Source organism: Schistocerca nitens, chromosome 8, assembly GCF_023898315.1.
Source record: "Schistocerca nitens isolate TAMUIC-IGC-003100 chromosome 8, iqSchNite1.1, whole genome shotgun sequence".
In the NCBI taxonomy this organism is placed as follows: Eukaryota; Metazoa; Arthropoda; class Insecta; order Orthoptera; family Acrididae; genus Schistocerca; species Schistocerca nitens.
The window spans coordinates 330,421,879-330,444,316 of NC_064621.1; the positions used below are offsets into that span (position 1 = coordinate 330,421,879).

Below are 22,438 nucleotides of genomic sequence, written 5' to 3' on the forward strand. Positions count from 1 at the left end.
TTACAAATCCATGAATTATCACAATCAGTCATCACGAACATACCACGTCAAAGTGTCTGTCAGTCCATTATGGCCAGGGACATTGGCTGGTATGTAGTTTTCAATTCAATAAACTTTACCAGCAGCCATATAATTTAGGTTATTTTATTTATTTATTTTTTTCGAATGCAACCAGTTTCAGCAATTCATTTTGCCATCTTCAGGCCCCATACGCTTCTTTCGAATCAACGAGCTTATCGTATAGTGGCATAAAACTGGATACCATGAATCCCAGTGCTTGTGCAACAGATTCAACAATTGAGATTCATGGTATCCAGTTTTATGCCACTATACGATAAGCTCATTGATTCGAAAGAAGTGTATGGGGCCTGAAGGTGGCAAAATGAATTGCTGAAACTGGTTGCGTTTGAAAGTATATGGCTGTTGGTAAAGTTTATTGAATTGGAAAGTACCATGTCAGAAGTTGATCATTATTGTCAAATCAAATTTTGACACAGTATGGTGATGATACACTTAGTATCAATTTTGCAAATCCATAATATTGCCATGAACAATGGTGCATGCTGTGTGGTATTGTAGTTAACGTCACCAGCTGGCATGCTGTGGGTCGCCAATTCAAATCCAACCTTCAGCAGTTATTTGTTATTTAGTATTTATCATTTGTCTAAGGTTCTTAAAGTATATTATGTTTATAATGTTTGTATATTCTGTAATATCTGACATTTGTGTAAGTACCAGCATTCTGGAATGTTTGGTGTTTATATATATAGCTGCACTCTCCATCCAGGAATTTAGTTCTGTTCTGTCTGCATACTGGTGTTCGTAATAAACATGCCTTTTAGTGCTAAGCATTGTATTTAATTGATGATCCTGCTATTAGATTTGGACCTGAATGTGGGACATGACACTATTAGGTGGAAATCCCAGGTAGTTTGAAACATCAACATCACTGTGGCTCCAATTAGGCAATGTAATAGCAGTTGCCTAAACGGACAAGAACCAGAAAACACCATTCCACATTTCAGTGGTCCACATATTCAGGACACCAGTGGGTTCTGAGGCAGCTGTAAGTAAGCTGGACATATAACATCCATCAGTATTTTCGGGGGATGCTGGTCAGGACCCGACAAAATGGCTGAAAGAAGTCAATCTAATGATCAAGTACAATAGGTGTAATCAAATAATGTGTTTGGCAAATGTGTACTTTTATTTGGATGGCCCAACCCAGCAGTAGTTCATGAACAACAGAGAGAAGCTAAACCTCTGGGATAAATTACAGGCCGAGCTGAAGAAAACTTCTGACAACAATCAGCAGCAAGTCTGCCTACAGAGGAATTACTGAAGGACAAGGGCACAATGGTGTAGAGAAACAACACAGATCTACATACAGTTTTGGCCCTATGCCATATTGTGAAGCCAAATATGATAGAAGTTGACAAAATTTCACACTTTATGAAAGAAGGTGCAGAAACATTTGCCAAGTTCTTCTGGTAATCCAAGGCATTCATCATGTGGTGCCAGCGCTTTAAGGAAATGCAACAGAAAGTAACTGGACATAGGAAGTACTATGGACTACCAAATGTAGATCCTATGGCAGTCGCATAATACCATGACAACCTTTCTTGTCTCATGTGCCAAGTGAATGAAGAGATACTGCATTTTATGACAACCAGAACCATCGTATCAGGTAAGCAGGAGATAGTAGGTACAAATGTCAACATGATACGTCAGGAGATAATAGAGACTGTTGAAGAAGAGGTGTATTGATCTTTAGCACCAATCTCTGCCACTTGCTGAATGCAACAGAATGGGCTCAGCCAATTCTGCCATTCACCACAGCCATCAAATGGCAACCCTGCATCTGACCAATGCTATTATGAGCAACTTCTATGCCGAATAAAACAATACGTAGAAGAACAGACATTTGGAGGTCAGAGAACAACACACCAGTGTGTTTCCACTCTGCCTGCCTCAGACACATTGTACACTACTGCAGAGAGGGAAGGTGAGTTTTTGATGATGTCTACACTGCCAGACATCAGTCATCACAACAGTTCTGCTCACTCCAGTCAATTGCAGACCATTATAGTTGCCTGTGGGATGAAGCCTACCAACATAATGTGGATGAGGTTGCTTCCCAACATGCCGTAACCACTCCTTTGTGCCATAAAGAAGTACCAGCCACTTGCCTAGCTGCCGACATCAGGAAAACTAAGCAAGGCAACCATCTACAAAGATGACGTTACCACAGATACAAATACTCCATGGTCACCAAAATGTCAGGAAATCTGATTGACACATCATTGATGGCCAACCTGTCCAGACACTAGTCGACTCGGGGCTGTCTTTTCTGTCCTGTCAGATGATTATCATCAACAGTCAAAAAAGACTATGTTCTGTGATACAAAAGTGATTGTGCTAAAAGTTGCAAATGGGAAATAAATCCAGCTGACAGGAATGTGTGCTACAAGAATAATTATCAGTGACAGAGGAGAGCCCTATGAATTTTGTCATTTTAACAGAATGTAGTTATAATGTTATTCTCAGATGGGACTTTTTCCAGGCATCAAAAGCAGCCATAGGCTGTAGAAGATCAGAGCTGCAGATTTATGATGCTATTTCAACAAGCACATGTAACAAAGATTGCTCTGGGTGATTGTTTGCTATTGAAAACATTGTTGTCCTGCCATCATCAACAATACAAGTTCCAATCATCAACTGAGACGCTCATTTAAACTGTAAGTTTTGTCTTGAATTGCAAGAAGCTAGTCAGACTCAATATTTGTCTTGAGCAGCCACAATGTATCCCTAAAGATTTGTGCTAAGGTACAGATGAACCACTCCAGGAAGTGTAGCTTAGTGACATTGACAAAGAACTGTGCTCTGCCACCATTACAGACCACACAGTATAGGAACTGCTATCAAATTATCAATAGAATCTGGCCCGGCCAATCAACAACATCAATGAGTGACAGCTGTTATGTGCCAATTTTAGATGCTTTTAAATTCAGACTGGAGAAAAGACAGACCAAGTGACCCATGGTAAAATAAATTATGGACATTTAGGTCACCCACCAATTACCCAGCACTCATGTGGAGAGTTGCCAGCTGAACAACAGATAATTTGGGAGGAAGTGAAGAAGAAACTGCAATATGACATCAGAGATTCCTTGGTCCTCTCCTGAAGGCCTTGTGAAGAAGAAGAATGGCATATATATGTGTCAACTGAACAAATTTGGGAAGAACGATGTCTGTCCATTGTGGCACATTAATGACACCCTAGACTATTTGTCAACTATGGACATGCAGAAAGACTACTAGCCAGTTGAGATTGAGGTTGAGCAGGAAAACACAGCCTTCATAACTCCTAAGAATTTCCAGTTATGTTGTTTGTACTGTACAACACTAGAGCCACCTTAGAATGTATGATGGACAATCTGTTACAACACCTTAAATGAACAATGTGTCTTTATTGTCTGGATGACATTTTAATTTTTTTGAAGACATTTGAGAAACATCTAAGCCACCTGAAAACCATGTTGAAGTGTGTTCAGACTGCAGATCTCTGTCTGAATCCAAGAAAGGGCCTCTTTGCCACCCAAGAAATAAAAATCTTGGGTATCTAGAGAATTTTGATGGATTCTGTCCTGTCCAGAGAAAGTGAGAGCAGTCACACATTTTCCAGCTCCTCAACACATTTGTAATGTGAGAAGATTTCTCAGAATGGGCTCATGTTATCAGCAATTCATAAAGGACTTTTGCACTGAGGCCCTTACCTTACAGAACTATCACAGGGAAAAGTCAAATGTTCTTGGAATAAGGTGCAAGAAAGAGCTTTCCTTGTCTTTAAGAAGATGTTACCATCTTCTTCAGTCCTAGCATTAGATGACACGAGACAGAATTTCACGCCGACAGTCCCATAAGGATTAGGCTGGTACTAGTGCAAATGCAGGAAGACACTGAAAATGTGATAGCTTATGCTTCATGTGTACTCCCCAGGTCAGGGATCCGGCCCCGGCGGCTGAGTGGTCAGCGTGACAGAATGTCAATCCTAAGGTCCCGGGTTCGATTCCCGGCTGGGTCGGAGATTTTCTCCGCTCAGGGACTGGGTGTTGTATTGTCCTAATCAGCATCATTTCATTCCCATCGACGCGCAGGTCACCGAAGTGGCATCAAATCGAAAGACCTGCACCAGGCGAACGGTCTACCCGACGGGAGGCCCTAGCCACACGACATTTCATTTCAGGTCAGGGATGAATTACTCTACAACCATGAAAGAGTGCCTTGCACCTGTTTGAGTCATCAAAAAGTTCAGCCATATTTATTTGGCAGTCCATTCACCATTGTGACAGACCGCAATTCCCTACGCTGTCTGACTAGCCTGAAGGATCCATAACATTGACTGGTGAGGTAGATGCTGAGACTTCAGGACTACTACATCATGCCAAGTGCTTGCAAACGCAAGGACACTGAATGCATTTCAAAGAATCCTTTGGAGGAATGGAATGAGGATGAAATGACATTGCTGCTGAACATAAGGGTAGATCCAGAACTGATGAAAACCAAAGAAAACTTGAGGAAAGAGGAGCTGACCAAAGAAGAATTCCACTTAATAAACAGATCATGGTTACAAGAGGAATAATGATCCAATATCTAACAGAGTGGAAATGGTTGCTTCTCATCCCAGCTCATTTGCAGCCGACTATCCTGAAGTATTTTCTCACTGCTCCAGTATCTGATCATTTGTGTTTTATGAAGACTCTAAAAAGAATCAGATACAGTTATCATTGGCCAGGTCCCTACCGATCCACTAGATGCTATGTGAGCCACTGTAAGGAGTGTCAGTGACTGAATCTCAAGCTGAAATGACCTCCATGGCATTTGGTACTGATCCCTCCTGCAACAGCGCCATTCCACTGAGATGAAATCCTCTTGGGGAGGTTCCCAAAGTCTCGAAATGGGATTCAGTGGATTGTAGTCTGCACTTACTACCTCACCCAACTGTGCTCTCACCAAAGCTGTGCGAATCTGAAACTCCAGAAATTGAAGAGTTACTTGATTGTGGAAAAGTTTTCCAGTCAAGACTAGTATCATAGGTAATTTCATGTTGCAATCTCATCCACAGGATGAAAACTGTGTACCACCCACACATGAATGGCGTCACAGAGTTTGGCAGATATGCTCCCAATGTATGTTGATGTGGAACAGAGAGAATGAGATAAAATGCTGCCCATTGTGACATTTGCATACTACACAGCAAGGCAAGACGCCACAGGCTTCACAATGATCTTTGTGCTCCACGATTGTGAGGCTGAAACCGCCATGTGTTCCTGTTTTAGCCAGATGATACTCAATATGACTATGTTAAACACCGTATCACTAGAACCAAAGAAGCAAGGCATCTGATGTACAAACAGAACCTGGATGCCCAGGAGAAAGACAGAGAGTGTTGTAACATCAAGCAGCAGCCAATGAGATACAGCTAGGGAGACTTGGTATGGATTTCTACATCTGTGCATAAAGCAGGACTAGCAGAAAAGTTGCTAAAGCACTACTGTCAGCTGTAGTATATGCTTAATTGCTTGTCAGGCATCATATACAAAGTCCAGGATAATGACCCTTTATCAAGAAGACAGATGCGCAGAGATGTTGTCTGGGTCCTCTGCATGAAGTCCTATGACAGACAGTCAAGAAGTGTAATCAGTTGCTGGAAGTTCAAAGAAATGAATACCAACTTAATAATTGTGAAGCTTCAACAGGAGATGCTACCTTCAAGTGCTCATCATAGTGAAGAGGATGTGCAGTGTGGCATAACCATTAACAGCATTGGCTGGCTTACTGCTGATCACAAGCATTTATCTTTTATTTACAGTTTATCATTTCTGGAAGGTTCTCAAAATTACTTATGTTTGCATGTTCTGTAATACTCAATGTTCGTGTAAACAGTAGCACACTCTGTTCAGCAATTCAGTTTTGTTGAGGCTGTACATTGGTGTTAATAATGAAGATGCATTTAGTGCTAAGTGTTGTATTTCATTCACGACCCTGCTTTTGTATTTGGATTTGAGTGTGATTATGATGTGACTGTGTTGTAATGCACCTTACTTACTGAGAAAGGTAGAATGTTTACTAATGACAATGAAGTTGGGCATTAGTCCCAATGCCAGTTAGGCAATAATGTGAATAAACAATCATTCTGAGCAACATCAGTCATTCATGAATCAAAATGTTGTTCTTTTTCTAGTATAGGAGTGGGTGATGAGAATAGACTGAGGAAATCGTGGAATGTGGCAATATTACAGTCAAATCTCAAATCACTTATAGAAAGGGAATGTTATTATTTTGATTCTACTTTACAAATTGCTGCTGTAGGTGATGTAGTAACCAAACCCAAGTAACACAAATGTGGCTTTATTCATAAATCTCTGAACAATAACAGAAATAAGCCTGTTGTGACTCCACATGTGACAAGATGAAACAATCATACAGAAGGTGCAACATAAGTGGCACATAGAACAACTTATATGAGCTGTACAAATTAAAAGGTGAGTAACTGGTAGATGTGGCAGAGACCGTGCTGTGTGCACGCTTCCTACAGTTGGACTCTAATAGCCATCCCGCTGATACAGTTGGTAGTTGATTTAACTACACGTGCGTGGTGACACTACACTCACACTCACTAATAGCAGGATGTAGCAGTTGAGATATAGCAGTAGAAAGGGCCGATCTGGACTTATTTAATGAATTTGCTCATGTCGGGCATGGTAATTGACTTTCTTTTCTTACAACATTGAAGCTAGCTTAGTAGGCCTCTTTACTAAAATGTGTTAAGCTAGCTCAGTAGATAATGATATTTATACAAGCAGTGGGACAACAGTAAATGGAAGGTCTCAGATTATTACTATCTGTCCTTGCATGTTGAATTCCATTTTCTATATTATTATTTACTTCTGTAAATGTATGCATTCACTTTTTCTACAAGAGAAATTAACTTGCACAAGGGCTTTGGGAGCAGTATATTTATGGGGATTTCACATAACACATTTAGCAGCCTAAACAAGCTAGTCTTTTGTGAGCTTATTTGAAACTGGTTGTGTGTAATACAAAAGCTGCTGCAAGGAAAAAATATTTTTAAGCATTTTATGTGCTTCAAATTTAAATAACTGTATTTTATTTTTGTACTTCAATGTTTTAGAATATGTTTTTGCATGCAGGTGTAATATATGTTGTCGATGAGCTGGATTATGAACAAAAGAAGCAGTATGAGCTGACCATACGTGCAACAGACAGTGTATCTGGAGTTTATGCAGAAGTACCAGTCAGTATTCTTGTCCAAGATGTCAATGACTGTCCTCCAGAATTTAGCAGTGACAGTTATAATATTTCTGTCTCTGAAGCTTCACCATTTGGCACTTCTGTTCTCCGAGTGTCTGCCAGAGACAATGACACAGGTAAAATAGCAGAGACTATTAAGAAACAGTCAAAATATAAGAAGACTTCACTGAGAATCTATAAACTTTTTTTTATTTCCTGCAGGCATTAACCAGAAGATTCGATATCAGATTCAGAGCGATTCCAGCAATTCATCAGAATTTTTTCATATTGATTCAGATGATGGATCTATCTATCTGAAGCAATCATTAGATCATGAGATTCATGACAGTCACCACTTTACAATTATTGCAATGGATGCTGGGGTTCCAAGTCTCTCAAGTACTGCACATGTTTGGGTTTCTGGTCAGTTTCATTTGATTCTTTTCTTAACCAAATGTAAAAGTAAACTTAAAGTATTTGTGTATCTAACAAGGCACAATAACGATTATTTACTATTTTATTGATAATTTAATTTCTGAAGATTTTTTATTTCTGTTTCAGTTATCGATATGAATGATAACCCACCAAAATTCGAGCAACCATCATATGCATGCTCTCTCTCTGAACATGCTCAAAGAGGACAGTTCATCACTGTTGTTAAAGCAAGTGATCCTGACTATGTTGATCATGAAAGACTAAGCTACACAATTGTTGGAGGAAATGAACAACAGACATTCTCCATTGATTCTGCTACAGGTGTGCTTTATCGTCATTTTTCAGTCAGTGTATTTTGATATACAATTTTCCTGGAAAAATTAAGCTAATTCATGTGTTACATTGTTGATTGTGGTAATATATAGTCACAACTTGTCATCTGCATAGGATTTGTATGTACTTTATTTTATCTATATTAATTTCATGTAGTAGATTGTTCCACGGCCATGGGGATTTGCTCTGCAGTTTGGTCCTACAGTGAAAGAGAGGGAGGGAGGGAGAGGGAGTATAACCTTTTATGTTTGTCATAGGAGCGTGCTAGGGGTTGTGTGTGTGTGTGTGTGTGTGTGTGTGTGTGTGTGTGTGTGTGTGTGTGTGTGTGTGTGTGTGTGTGTGTAGGGGGTGGGGGGAGGTAGTATTGAAGAGGAAACAGCAGAGACCAATGGATATGAGAATCCATAGATCCATAAAACCAGCTCCAGTTCGCTAGGGGAATGGGGGACAGCAGAGAGAAATCAGAACCTGGTGGGATGAAACAGAATGAGAGCAGGGATAGATGTTGCAATACAGGGACTAGTGACAATTGAGAAAGGATGATTGTGGGGCCGAAAGATGTGTTGCTGAGACAGTTTCCACCTATAAAATTAAGACAAGCTGATGCTGATTGGGAAACCAGATACCACAAGTCGTGAAATAGCCACTTACATTAAAAAACATGTTTTGGTATCAGGTGGTCTTATTTTGTCTTGTTTGCAGTCCCACAGGAGGCATTCTTACAGATAGATAGTTTATTGATGGCCATACTCACATGAAAAGCTATACCATAATTGCAGTGGAATAATTATATGATTTGGGGACTTTATGGATGGCTGTGCTTCTTATATACCATAGGCTGAACTATTTGTGGTGAACAGCCACATCAGACTGTGGCCAAGACCAAGTTTGTTAGCATTTGTAACATTTGTGTTTCATTAACTCATCTATGTGAAGCAGAAGAATCACAGTCTGAGAATGTGTCTGTTTTAAAAGGAAGACATAACCATGTCAGAACCCTTAAGATGACATGTTTGTTTTATTTCATTTGTACAATTTTTATTTCCTGAGAATCATCACCTGGTCTACATTCTTTTTTCCTCATAAATAGCAATGAAAACTCTATTAATTTAGTTGTACTTACAAAAAGGATTTAATAAATTCTTTGTCTGTAGGTGTGATCTCACTGATAAATATGCAGAACTTTGCAGAGAAACAGGAAAGCATTTTAAATATCTCAGTCACAGATGGAGTCTACACAAGTTTTACCAGAGTACGTATTATCATACTGCCAGCAAACAGACATAATCCTGCTTTTCCCAAGATTCAGTTTGAAGTTACAGTACCAGAGAATCAACCACGTGGAACACTGGTAACAAAAGTCACAGCCACAGATAAAGATTTTGGCAAATATGGTGAAGTTGTATACTCCATTCCATCTGATTTACTGAAAGAAATTTTTGAAGTCAACAAAAAGACAGGTAAGTCTATGAGAGAGTGTTTTCCAATAGATGTGTGTGACCTTTTCTCTGCTAGGAGCTAGTGTGATCAAATTTTTATTGAAATATTTAGCTAACTGTATATAATTGTCAATTTTCTCTTCATAGCCTGTAACGAAAAATGCTTTTGGTAAATGGTTATGGACTTAGGGTTTACCTGCGGAAGAGTGAATAGATCTGCACATAGCTACAGAAACTTTGTAATAACTGTACTCCTAAATTTAATCCATGTTGTTTTTTCTCACCACTATTCTTTAAATTGAACTGTTACATCCCTCTTATATGTGTTCATTTTTATATAACACAAGTAGGCCACCTATTCATAACCTTAAATAAACAAAGATAGTAAAAAAAAAAATAAAAAAAAAATTACCCTTTGACATTAGACGAGTATAAAGTTACAACAGATGAAAACATTGTTATTATCTATTATCTTTTCTCATTTTCATTGGTGAGTCCCAGAAAAAAGTCAATAAACTTTATAACAGAATTGCTCCAAATTGTTTATTATATAACCTTCATTTATGTCTTACTCCTTAAAAAACATTAGAAAAATAGTAAATATGGTATTTAATAATATAATGAAAAGGATAGTTGCCACTCACCGTGTAGTGGAAATGCTGAGCTGCAGAAAGGCATAACAAACATACTGTCAGAACGTTAGCTTTTGACCAACAAGGCCTGTGTCAAAAGTGGACAACATACACACATTCACACTCTCAGGCAAGTGCAACTCATATAAACATGAACACAGTCTATGGCAGCTCGAGCCAGACTGCGAGCAGAAAGGTGTTATTGGAGAGAAAACTGGGTGGGGGTAACGACGAGTCTGGGGCAGAGAGGGGGAGAGACTGCAGGGTAGTAAAGTGCTGCTGCAAGTGTGCAGGGATGAGGTGGAAAGTGTGGCATCTTAAGTGCAGTCAAGAGATTAGATGGAGGCCGAGGGAGGGGGGGGGGGGGGGGGGGTTAGCGGAAAAGGAGAGAAATAAAAAGACTGGGTGCATTGGTGAAATAGAGGGCTGTGTAGTGCTTTAATGGGAACAGGGAAGGGCTAGATGGGTAAGGACAATGACTAACAGAGGTTGAGGCCAGGAGGGTTACAGGAATGTAGGATATATTGTGGGGAAAGTTCCCAACTGCCCAGTTCAGAAAAGCTTGTGTTGATGGTAGGGATGTAGATGGCACAGGCTGTGAAGCAGTCATTGAAATGAAAGACATCATGCTGGGCAGCATGCTCAGTAAGAGGGTGGTCCAGTTGTTTCTTGGCCACAGTTTGACAGTGGCTATTCATGCAGACAGCTTGTTGGTTGTCATGCCCATATAGAATGCAGCACAGTGGTAGCAGCTCAGCTTGCAGATCATATGACGGGTTTCACAGGTAGCCCTACCTTTGGTGGGATACGTGATGTTTGTGACAGGGCTGGAGTAGGTGGTGGTGGAATGTAATTATACACTTATAAATGTAGGCCTAATACCAGAAATACTGTAGCTAATAATAAAGTATATACAGAAGTGAACTCACATTTTTTGTTTTGTTTTTTGTGTTGCGTGTGTAATGTTGCAGCTGGCTGATGTGCACCTAACCATTTGATTTCTAGTTACTTTGCTTACTTAGTAAATTAAAGAGCATTTTTAGCAAACATTCTACTTCATTCATTTAAAAAAATACTGGTATAATACTCACGTTTCAATGACAGTTCTCCAGAATACGGAACACTACTGAAAGATCGGCCCATTTCCTGTTTGCAACATTTCTTGTTGATGGATGACAATAGTGGTGAGGGGAGAGGGTTTGAATTCAGGACTGAATGTGCATCACTTTGGTTATGTTTCAACAGTTTGTGTATTTCAACAATGGAGCTTCTGCTGGTACTTCACTTCTGTATTGTAGGATCACAAAGATTGCCCATCGGATATTGATGCAAATATCATGCTATTTAATGGAAGGCTTCCTAATTTTGCTGATTTCAGGCAACTGAGGACTGGAGTGAAACTGTTTAGGCTATACTGCTTCAGGGTATTTGATAGAATAAGAAGCAAAATGGGAAACGCATCCAACATATAACACATCATTACATCTCAATTCAATTTCCTGCCAGTAAAGCATTAAATGAGAGCTCTGTATCTTATTTTGACATATATATGGCAGATTTTGGTGCCAAATATAAATGAAACATCGATGCAGCAGGGCCAGTTAACAAAATAGCTGCTTTCAAATTCAGTAGAAAGAACTGATAAAGAACACTAACACAGAGCACCATTTGGATATTTTGAATTTTCGTTTTTAATATATGGGTTAAAAGATGTTTATGGAAACAATGAAATAATATTGAGGATATTTATGACAATTACAATACGCAGTCAGCAAACTGAAGATGATGAAAAACTACTTATGGTCAAGTGTACGTGAAGCAGACCGTCAGATTCAGTTATCTTGTCGATAAAATATGACTCAGCTGCTAAATTGGACTTCAATGACATTATCAATGAGTTTGTAGCACTCAAAGCAAGGAAACAGAAAGTAAAATTATAATAAGAACACAAATCTTGGAAAGGAATGTGTTCTCAACACATAATTATAGCCCTTTTTCCTTTATTTCCTATAAATAATTTAATAGGTGCAAATAAAAACTGTTCTTTGTTATACATCACAGTAAAATCAATATACAGTAGCTGTCATGGAGAATAAAACATAAACTTTGTTTTACTTGCAGTTCTTGTAGAAAGTTGGATGGTTTGCAATTTATTTACTGCACTCATACATTTAATTTGTTTGGTGCAATATTTTTCTTCTGTGTAGCTCATTAATATAATATTCTTAAATAATGCTTCATTTTTATTAAAACTGCTTTACAAATTACCTGTTTAGAAAAATTTGAAGAAAGATAATTTTCTGTAGGGAGGAGGCTGGTGGAGGGGGGGGGGGGAATCAGCTTTGGCAGTTCTGCCAGGATGCAGGATCACCTTGGTATGGCTCTGGCTGCAGACCTAGCCACCTAGCCCCAAGTGTTGTGCAGACAAATGGACAGGAGGGCAAGAAGGGGAAAGAGGCAGCAGGGTTCACGGGGCTGTGGGGAAAGGAGTGTTGCGCATGAACATTTCCTGTCCAGGAGCCCACCTGAGTTGGCCCTATGTTAAGCTATGTCGAGGGGCAAAGCGGAGAAAATGACACTGCTTGATCGTATCACTGTGACTACAGTTTTACGAGCAGGGTGCCGCTTGGCACTGGTTGAATGATTCAGCTACTGACAGCACAGAGTAACATTGAATCTCTGCAACAGAGCAGTGTAAATGGGGCCTGCATCACTTGCACTACATCAATGTCATGTCATACTCAAACTTTGATGTAATACTGAAAAAAATACACCGAATAAAATTATATTACAAAATTTCTGGTGGGGCCTAAGAATGAGCTGACCCTGGGGTCATTATTTACAGAAAAATAGGGTTAAAGTCAGTTCATTTGCTTCTCTCCAGCAGCTGCAAACATCACATTTATTTTCTCATTTTTCTCATAAATGTCTTTCCTATTTACAGGTTCTCATTCGTATGAGCATCTCTTGACTCTCTTCCTATTGTTCCTATCTAAATAGCTGATTTGTGGGCACCCCTTTTCTCAAACAGTATTTGTGTTTATCATGGCCATAATCTTAATTGATTCCACTGTGAGTACTTACTCAAACATTGTATACTGTATAAACTAAATAAAATTCTTTTTTGTCTTGTTTCACAAAATTTTATTTTTGTTGGCCTAGTTTTTGGGTTGTAATGAGATTTTCCAATACACAGCTGCTTCCAAAGCTGGCCCCCAAGCAAAGGTGAACAAGTCAACTGCTTTAATCTATCACTTGTTGACTTAAACTATACAAATTATCTCTGTGGACTGTTTTAATTTTGAAAAAGTTACTTCTGTGAAAATTCGTTACAATAACATTTAGTCCAACTTTTATGGAATATTCTATCAGTTCTTGGAGGGACATAGACATATGATGAATGGAATGTGCTGCATTAATGTTGCACAATATTTATTTCATATTTTGTTGCAAATTGTATTTCAGCTTTCTATGCCATTATCAGACAGTTTAAGACAGAACAGATACTCTATTCGTCAGCAAGAGTTTCTAGGTGTACAAAGACTGTTATTTCTAAAGATATATGATGATTCACAGATTACACACATGAAAAACACAACAGTTCAATGCTTCAATCTGACATGTTTACAAAACAAGAAATATTATGTATTGTTAGTTTTACCCAGTCGATTTTGGGATGAGGAGGTGCACCAGCTCCACATGGAATCCATCCACAGGATTAACAACGAGGGTTGGTGTGTGCTGGCCCACCTGGATGTGATTTTCAGGCAGTTTCCCATGATTTGCACACATTTAGGAAAACTTTCAATTACTTTCGCATGAAGCAGTTTAGGTACACTTATTCTGATCAGGGGTAATGGGGTGGCGACAGAAAGGACATCCAGCCACCCCTTGAACTAACCATGTCAAATCACCTAATAAACAATGCCAATCCTGCACTGATGCAGAACAAAGGCACAAGATAAAGGAGAAGATGTAATGAATGTTTTTGATTCTAAAGACATGAGTACAAATCCATAAATCCACTGTTTGATTCAACTACATATATTGTGCTATGTAGTTACACAGGTACTGTACACAAAATGATGAACTGTAATAAATATAATGAAATACATTCAAAGAAGGTATGATGTGTACAAATAAACCTCATATTATATTGTACTCAGAGATTGAAATATGTAACTATAAATGTGAAAACGTACAAAAAGTGAGTACTGGTGCAGACTGATGTGGTATATGGACAGAGATACAGAGATTGGTGAATGTGAGGGATGGTATACAGTATATATTTGTGTTTCTGATCCAAGCAATGTTTTGCAAAGCCGAAAGTCAAATTCATTCTTCTCTGAACATCACTGAGACCAGAGACACAAGTATGTATTTAAGACAGGAGTCCTATACATAGAGGGAAATGCTGTGAAGATGACTCTATTAGAAGTATCAACCCACTATTGCATTGTGTTGCTATTTGACAATGAACTGTAAATTTATGTATAATGTTAAAGAACCCACTCAACAAACACAGTCTGGCTGTATTGAGCTACACTGTGTTTAGCATCCTTATGTTGACAGAAATAGCTGAAAATCAATAATCTTTGCCGAAGGTTGAATGTACATAAACACACAGATCTAGTTAGATTCTTAATGTTTCCATATTGCAACAAAACCTAAAATATTGAATAAAACAAAATTAAATAAAAATTTCTATGTTCAGCCTCTCGCATGGTATTTTGTGCATCAGATCCTAGCCCCAGATTTTTTAAAACTGAAATTGATTTCCTAAAAAAAGTTGTGCAGTAGAGGGTTAGAAAGGATTTACTACTAAACGAGCAAACCCAATTCAATTCTTCATCCCTTTTAGATAATGTTGTAACTCCTATTTGGGAGTGAAGCAGATAAGAGTTTTGGAATCTGGGATCATTACTCAGAAATATGTTGTTGTTGTTGTTGTGGTCCTCAGTCCTGAGACTGGTTTGATGCAGCTCTCCATGCTACTCTATCCCGTGCAAGCTTCTTCATCTCCCAGTACCTACTGCAACCTACATCCTTCTGAATCTGCTTAGTGTATTGATCTCTTGGTCTCCCTCTACGATTTTTACCCTCCACGCTGCCCTCCAATGCTAAATTTGTGATCCCTTGATGCCTCAAAACATGTCCTACCAACCGATCCCTTCTTTTAGTCAAGTTGTGCCACAAACTTCTCTTCTCCCCAATCCTATTCAATACCTCCTCATTAGTTACGTGATCTACCCACCTTATCTTCAGCATTCTTCTGTAGCACCACATTTCGAAAGCTTCTATTCTCTTCTTGTCCAAACTAGTTATCGTCCATGTCTCACTTCCATACATGGCTACACTCCATACAAATACTTTCAGAAACGACTTCCTGACACCTAAATCTATACTCGATGTTAACAAATTTCTCTTCTTGAGAAACGCTTTCCTTGCCATTGCCAGTCTACATTTTATATCCTCTCTACTTCGACCATCATCGGTTATTTTACTCCCTAAATAGCAAAACTCCTTTACTACTGTAAGTGTCTCATTTCCTAATCTAATTCCCTCAGCATCACCCGACTTAATTTGACTACATTCCATTATCCTCGTTTTGCTTTTGTTGATGTTCATCTTATATCCTCCTTTCAAGACATTGTCCATTCCGTTCAACTGCTCTTCCAAGTCCTTTGCTGTCTCTGACAGAATTACAATGTCATCGGCGAACCTCAACGTTTTTACTTCTTCTCCATGAATTTTAATACCTACTCCGAACTTTTCTTTTGTTTCCTTTACTGCTTGCTCAATATACAGATTGAATAACATCGGGGAGAGGCTACAACCCTGTCTCACTCCTTTCCCAACCACTGCTTCCCTTTCATGCCCCTCGACTCTTATAACTGCCATCTGGTTTCTGTACAAATTGTAAATAGCCTTTCGCTCCCTATATTTTACCCCTGCCACCTTCAGAATTTGAAAGAGAGTATTCCAGTCAACATTGTCAAAAGCTTTCTCTAAGTCTACAAATGCTAGAAACGTAGGTTTGCCTTTTCTTAATCTTTCTTCCAAGATAAGTCGTAAGGTCAGTATTGCCTCACGTGTTCCAACATTTCTACGGAATCCAAACTGATCTTCCCCGAGGTCCGCTTCTACCAGTTTTTCCATTCGTCTGTAAAGAATTCGCGTAAGTATTTTGCAGCTGTGACTTATTAAACTGATAGTTCGGTAATTTTCACATCTGTCAACACCTGCTTTCTTTGGGATTGGAATTATTATATTCTTCTTGAAGTCTGAGGGTATTTCACCTGTCTCATACATCGTGCTCACTAGATGGTAGAGTTTTGTCATGACTGGCTCTCCCGAGGCCATCAGTAGTTCTAGTGGAATGTTGTCTACTCCCGGGGCCTTGTTTCGACTCAGGTCTTTCAGTGCTCTGTCAAACTCTTCACGCAGTATCTTATCTCCCATTTCGTCTTCATCTACATCCTCTTCCATTTCCATAATATTGTCCTCGAGTACATCTCCCTTGTATAAACCCTCTATATACTCCTTCCACCTTTCTGCCTTCCCTTCTTTGCTTAGAACTGGGTTTCCATCTGAGCTCTTGATATTCATACAAGTGGTTCTCTTCTCTCCAAAGGTCTCTTTAATTCTCCTGTAGGCAGTATCTATCTTACCCCTAGTGAGACAAGCCTCTACATCCTTACATTTGTCCTCTAGCCATCCCTGCTTAGCCATTTTGCACTTCCTGTCGATTTCATTTTTGAGACGTTTGTATTCCTTTTTGCCTGCTTCATTTACTGCATTTTTATATTTTCTCCTTTCATCAATTAAATTCAATATTTCTTCTGTTACCCAAGGATTTCTATTAGCCCTCGTCTTTTTACCTACTTGATCGTCTGCTGCCTTCACCACTTCATCCCTCAGAGCTACCCATTCTTCTTCTACTGTATTTCTTTCCCCCATTCCTGTCAATTGTCCCCTTATGCTCTCCCTGAAACTCTCTACAACCTCTGGTTCTTTCAGTTTATCCAGGTCCCATCTCCTTAAATTCCCACCTTTTTGCAGTTTCTTCAGTTTCAATCTGCAGTTCATAACCAATAGATTGTGGTCAGAATCCACATCTGCCCCTGGAAATGTCTTACAATTTAAAACCTGGTTCCTAAATCTCTGTCTTACCATTATATAATCTATCTGAAACCTGTCAGTATCTCCTGGCTTCTTCCATGTATACAGCCTCCTTTCATGATTCTTGAACCAAGTGTTAGCTATGATTAAGTTATGCTCTGTGCAAAATTCTACAAGGCGGCTTCCTCTTTCATTCCTTCCCCCCAATCCATATTCACCTACTATGTTTCCTTCTCTCCCTTTTCCTACTGACGAATTCCAGTCACCCATGACTATTAAATTTTCGTCTCCCTTCACTACCTGAATAATTTCTTTTATCTCGTCATACATTTCATCTATTTCTTCATCATCTGCAGAGCTAGTTGGCATATAAACTTGTACTACTGTAGTAGGCATGGGCTTCGTGTCTATCTTGGCCACAATAATGCGTTCACTATGCTGTTTGTAGTAGCTAACCCGCACTCCTATTTTTTTATTCATTATTAAACCTACTCCTGCATTACCCCTATTTGATTTTGTATTTATAACCCTGTAATCACCTGACCAAAAGTCTTGTTCCTCCTGCCACCGAAATTCACTAATTCCCACTATATCTAACTTTAACCTATCCATTTCCCTTTTCAAATTTTCTAACCTACCTGCCCGATTAAGTGATCTGACATTCCACGCTCCGATCCGTAGAACGCCAGTTTTCTTTCTCCTGATAACGACGTCCTCTTGAGTAGTCCCCGCCCGGAGATCCGAATGGGGGACTATTTTACCTCCGGAATATTTTACCCAAGAGGACGCCATCATCATTTAATCATACAGTAGAGCTGCATGTCCTCGGGAAAAATTACGGCTGTAGTTTCCCCTTGCTTTCAGCCGTTCGCAGTACCAGCACAGCAAGGCCGTTTTGGTTAATGTTACAAGGCCAGATCAGTCAATCATCCAGACTGTTGCCCCTGCAACTACTGAAAAGGCTGCTGCCCCTCTTCAGGAACCACATGTTTGTCTGGCCTCTCAACAGATACCCCTCCGCTGTGGTTGCACCTACGGTACGGCCATCTGTATCGCTGAGGCACGCAAGCCTCCCCACCAACGGCAAGGTCCATGGTTCATGGGGGGACTCAGAAATATATAATTACACAAATACTAATTTACATAACCGACAACATGATTGATGTACACTTAGCTCTGTTCCAGTGTACTTAGTAATATTTGGAGCTAATGTTATTCTAATGAATTTTATGTGGTTGTACTATACAGACATAACTGTTTTGTAATTAAAATAGTCAACAGAGATAACTTTAATAGTTTGTGTAGCTGCAGTGGGTTAAAGGAGATGACATGTTTCTGTTTCATTGAGTGCCGTCTTTGGAGTATGTTGTGAACTGTAAAATGAGCTTACAACCCAAACCTAGGTCAAAAATAAAGTTTTGTGAAATAATTAATCTTTAGTTCATACAAAGCATTAGTATTTTGGATAGGCCAGCCTCACTGTGGGAATTTTTAAGAAGAATGCCATATAAATTTTTGCTTGTTTGAAAATCAGTGTAATAGAATTCTACATCTACATCTACATTTATACTCCGCAAGCCACCCAATGGTGTGTGGCGGAGGGCACTTTACATGCCACTGTGATTACCTCCCTACGGTTCCAGTCGCGTATGGTTCGCGGGAAGAACGACTGCTGGAAAGCCTCCGTGCGTGCTTGAATCTCTCTAATTTTACATTCATGATCTCCTTGGGAGGTATAAGTAGGGGGAAGCAATATATTCAATACCTCATCTAGAAACGCACCCTCTCGAAACCTAGACAGCAAGCTACACCGTGATGCAGAGTGCCTCTCTTGCAGAGTCTGCCACTGAAGTTTGCTAAACATCTCCGTAACGCTATCACGCTTACCAAATAACCCTGTGACGAAATGTGCCACTCTTCTTTGGATCTTCTCTATCTCTTCCGTCAACCCGATCTGGTATGGATCCCACACTGATGAGCAATACTCAAGTATAGGTCGAACGTGTGTTTTGTAAGCCACCTTTTTTGTTGATGGACTACATTTTCTAAGGACTCTCCCAATGAATCTCAACCTGGCACCCGCCTTACCAACAATTAATTTTATATGATCACTCCACTTCAAATCGTTCCGCACGCATACTCCCAGATATTTTACAGAAGTAACTGCTACCAGTGTTTGTTCAGCTATCATACAATCATACAATAAAGGATCCTTCTTTCTATGTATTCGCAATATGTTACATTTGTCTATGTTAAGGGTCAGTTGCCACTCCCTGCACCAAGTGCCTATCTGCTGCAGATCTTCCTGCATTTCGCTACAATTTTCTAATGCTGCAACTTCTCTGTATACTACAGCATCATCCGCGAAAAGCCGCATGGAACTTCCGACACTATCTACTAGGTCATTTATATATATTGTGAAAAGCAATGGTCTCATAACACTCCCCTGTGGCATGCCACAGGTTACTTTAACGTCTGTGGACATCTCTCCATTGAGAACAATATGCTGTGTTTGCTAAAAACTTGTCAGTCCAGCCACACAGCTGGTCTGATATTCTATAGGCTCTTACTTTGTTTATCAGGCGGCAGTGCAGAACTGTATCGAATGCCTTCCGGAAGTCAAGTTAAATAGCATCTACCAGGGAGCCTGTATCAAATATTTTCTGGGTCTCATGGACAAATAAAGCAAGTTGGGTCTCACACGATCACTGTTTCCAGAATCCATGTTGTTTCCTACAGATTAGATTCTGGGTTTCCAGAAATGACATGATACGTGAGCAAAATACATGTTCTAAAATTCTACAACAGATTGACGTCAGAGATATAGGTCTATAGTTTGCGCATCTGCTCGATGACCCTTCTTGAAGACTGGGACTACCTGTGCTCTTTTCCAATCATTTGGAACCTTCCGTTCCTCTAGAGACTTGCGGTACATGGCTGTTAGAAGGGGGGCAAGTTCTTTCGCGTACTCTGTGTAGAATTGAATTGGTATCCCGTCAGGTCCAGTGGACTTTCCTCTGTTGAGTGATTCCAGTTGCTTTTCTATTCCTTGGACACTTATTTCTAAGTCAGCCATTTTTTCGTTTGTGCGAGGGTTTAGAGAAGGAACTGCAGTGCGGTCTTCCTCTGTGAAACAGCTTTGGAAAAAAGTGTTTAGTATTTCAGCTTTACACGTGTCATCCTCTGTTTCAATGCCATCATCATCCCTGAGTGTCTGGATATGCTGTTTCGATCCACTTGCTGATTTAACGTAAGACCAGAACTTCCTAGGATTTTCTGTCAAGTCGGTATGTAGAATTTTACTTTTGAATTCACTGAACGCTTCACGCATAGCCCTTCTTACGCTAACTTTGACATTGTTTAGCTTCTGTTTGTCTGAGAGGTTTTGACTGCATTTAAACTTGCAGTGAAGCTCTATTTGCTTTTGCAATAGTTTCCTAACTTTGTTGTTGAACCAAGGTGGGTTTTTCCCGTCCCTCACAGTTTTACTCGGCACGTACCTGTCTAAAACGCATTTTGCGATTGCTGTCTTGAAAATCTTTATTTATATTGAAAAGAATGTATTTATAGGACACCATAAAAATGGCAGGGCTGGTACATGGGAACTGTATCACTTGAATGTTTTCTTTCCTGAGCACAACAGAGGGAAACATCAGGAGAAAACGTTTTTAGAAACAGGGAAAACAAAGGAAAAACCTGATGAGTTATTCCTCACCACAATGTAGAGACTTTCTTTTATTTTTAAAATTCTGCCTTTTTATGGTGCTTTTAACAGATTTTTCATACTTGACTTTAGTATTTGTCATAACTTACATAATAGGCAGTTATCAGTCTCCATTGTTATTATGTTAGAATCTTTGTCTACATTACATGACTTCTTTAAAAGCAGGATGCCAAAATTTCAAATCTCTGTTTCATCTAACAGATCATTAATAAATAATTTGCAGGTATACTTATCACTTTGCTTGTTATTAATTTTCAGGAGAGATATTCACTAAAAGGAGTTTGGACAGAGAAGAGCAGAAGCTTTATGAGCTTCCAGTAATGGCAACAGATGGTGGTGGACGGTCAGGGTTTATTATTGTTAGAGTGAAAGTTGGAGACTTGAATGACAATGCTCCATCTTTCCTTCTACGAGAATATAAGGCCACAATTCCTGGCAATCTGACACTCAAATCACCTTTCCTTAAGGTAATTACAAATAAATTATATGGCACTGAATATATGACTCTTCCTTCAGGGAACATTAATCCATTGTAACTCTGTGAAGTGCCCCCTCCCCTCCCCACCCCCCCACCCCTTCTCTCTCTCTCTCTCTCTCTCTCTCTCTCCTACAGTTAATTTTACTTCCTATTAATTCCCGATTTTTAAAAACCTTATATAGTGAACCAGTAAGCCTGAAATTCATCACAATAAATTTCTGCTCAATTTAAAAATTATTATAATTGGATAATGATATCTAACACTAAAAAGGAAAGCAGCTTGAAGTACCTGTCCAACTTTCTTTCATCAATATGGGGGTGACACACTTCTTATGTGGCACCACAGCATCAGTTCTTGTACATTTTCATCTGCAGATATGCATTTTCATGCTGAAGAATACAAAAACATATTCAGCTAAAAGAAATAAACAATTCAACAACAGTCCTTCCATTCTGTACAGCTACCTTAAGTAAGGTGGGATATAAGATCGAATTAGGCCAGTGTTCAACCAAAAATTGAAGAAATTCTCTTTTCAGTGAAAGATAACACTAGTTTGAGAGTATTTTGGTATATAATGTACCCTGTGAACGCAGTGAAAATTACATAGGGCATACAATCTTCATGGTGTTCAAGCACTGTAATGAACATAAATGGTACGTAAGGTTCACAAACTTTGAGTAGGTCTCAGTTGTAAGACAGTCTTGTCAGGAGACCCGAGTGCAGCTTTGGAGATACCAAGAGCCAGTTGTATACCTTATCTAGCTGATATTATATAATAAAAGATGCAGTAGAAAAGTGCATATATATCAGTACATTTAAGATAGATGGTGGCTTTAATATTAATGGCATTTGACGATGGGCACTAGAGTTGGAACATTCACAAAGGGCAAAAATTTAAAACTTCATTGAAAATGGGAAACATAGTGCTGGAGGTGGCCTTTGATCCACTTCTGCTCCACA

The 22,438-nt window shown here is 39.3% G+C and overlaps 1 protein-coding gene across 1 annotated transcript in view; it reads left to right on the forward strand.

The window, feature by feature from the left end:
- The window catches only part of LOC126199552 (fat-like cadherin-related tumor suppressor homolog), a 345,418-nt gene that overhangs the window by 253,103 nt on the left and 69,877 nt on the right, over positions 1-22,438 (forward strand). The window contains exons 20-24 of the mRNA XM_049936473.1: positions 7,215-7,451; positions 7,537-7,737; positions 7,876-8,070; positions 9,237-9,542; positions 21,258-21,466. Of these exons, the coding sequence (XP_049792430.1) occupies positions 7,215-7,451; positions 7,537-7,737; positions 7,876-8,070; positions 9,237-9,542; positions 21,258-21,466 (1,148 nt within the window). The remainder of the gene's footprint in view (positions 1-7,214; positions 7,452-7,536; positions 7,738-7,875; positions 8,071-9,236; positions 9,543-21,257; positions 21,467-22,438) is intronic.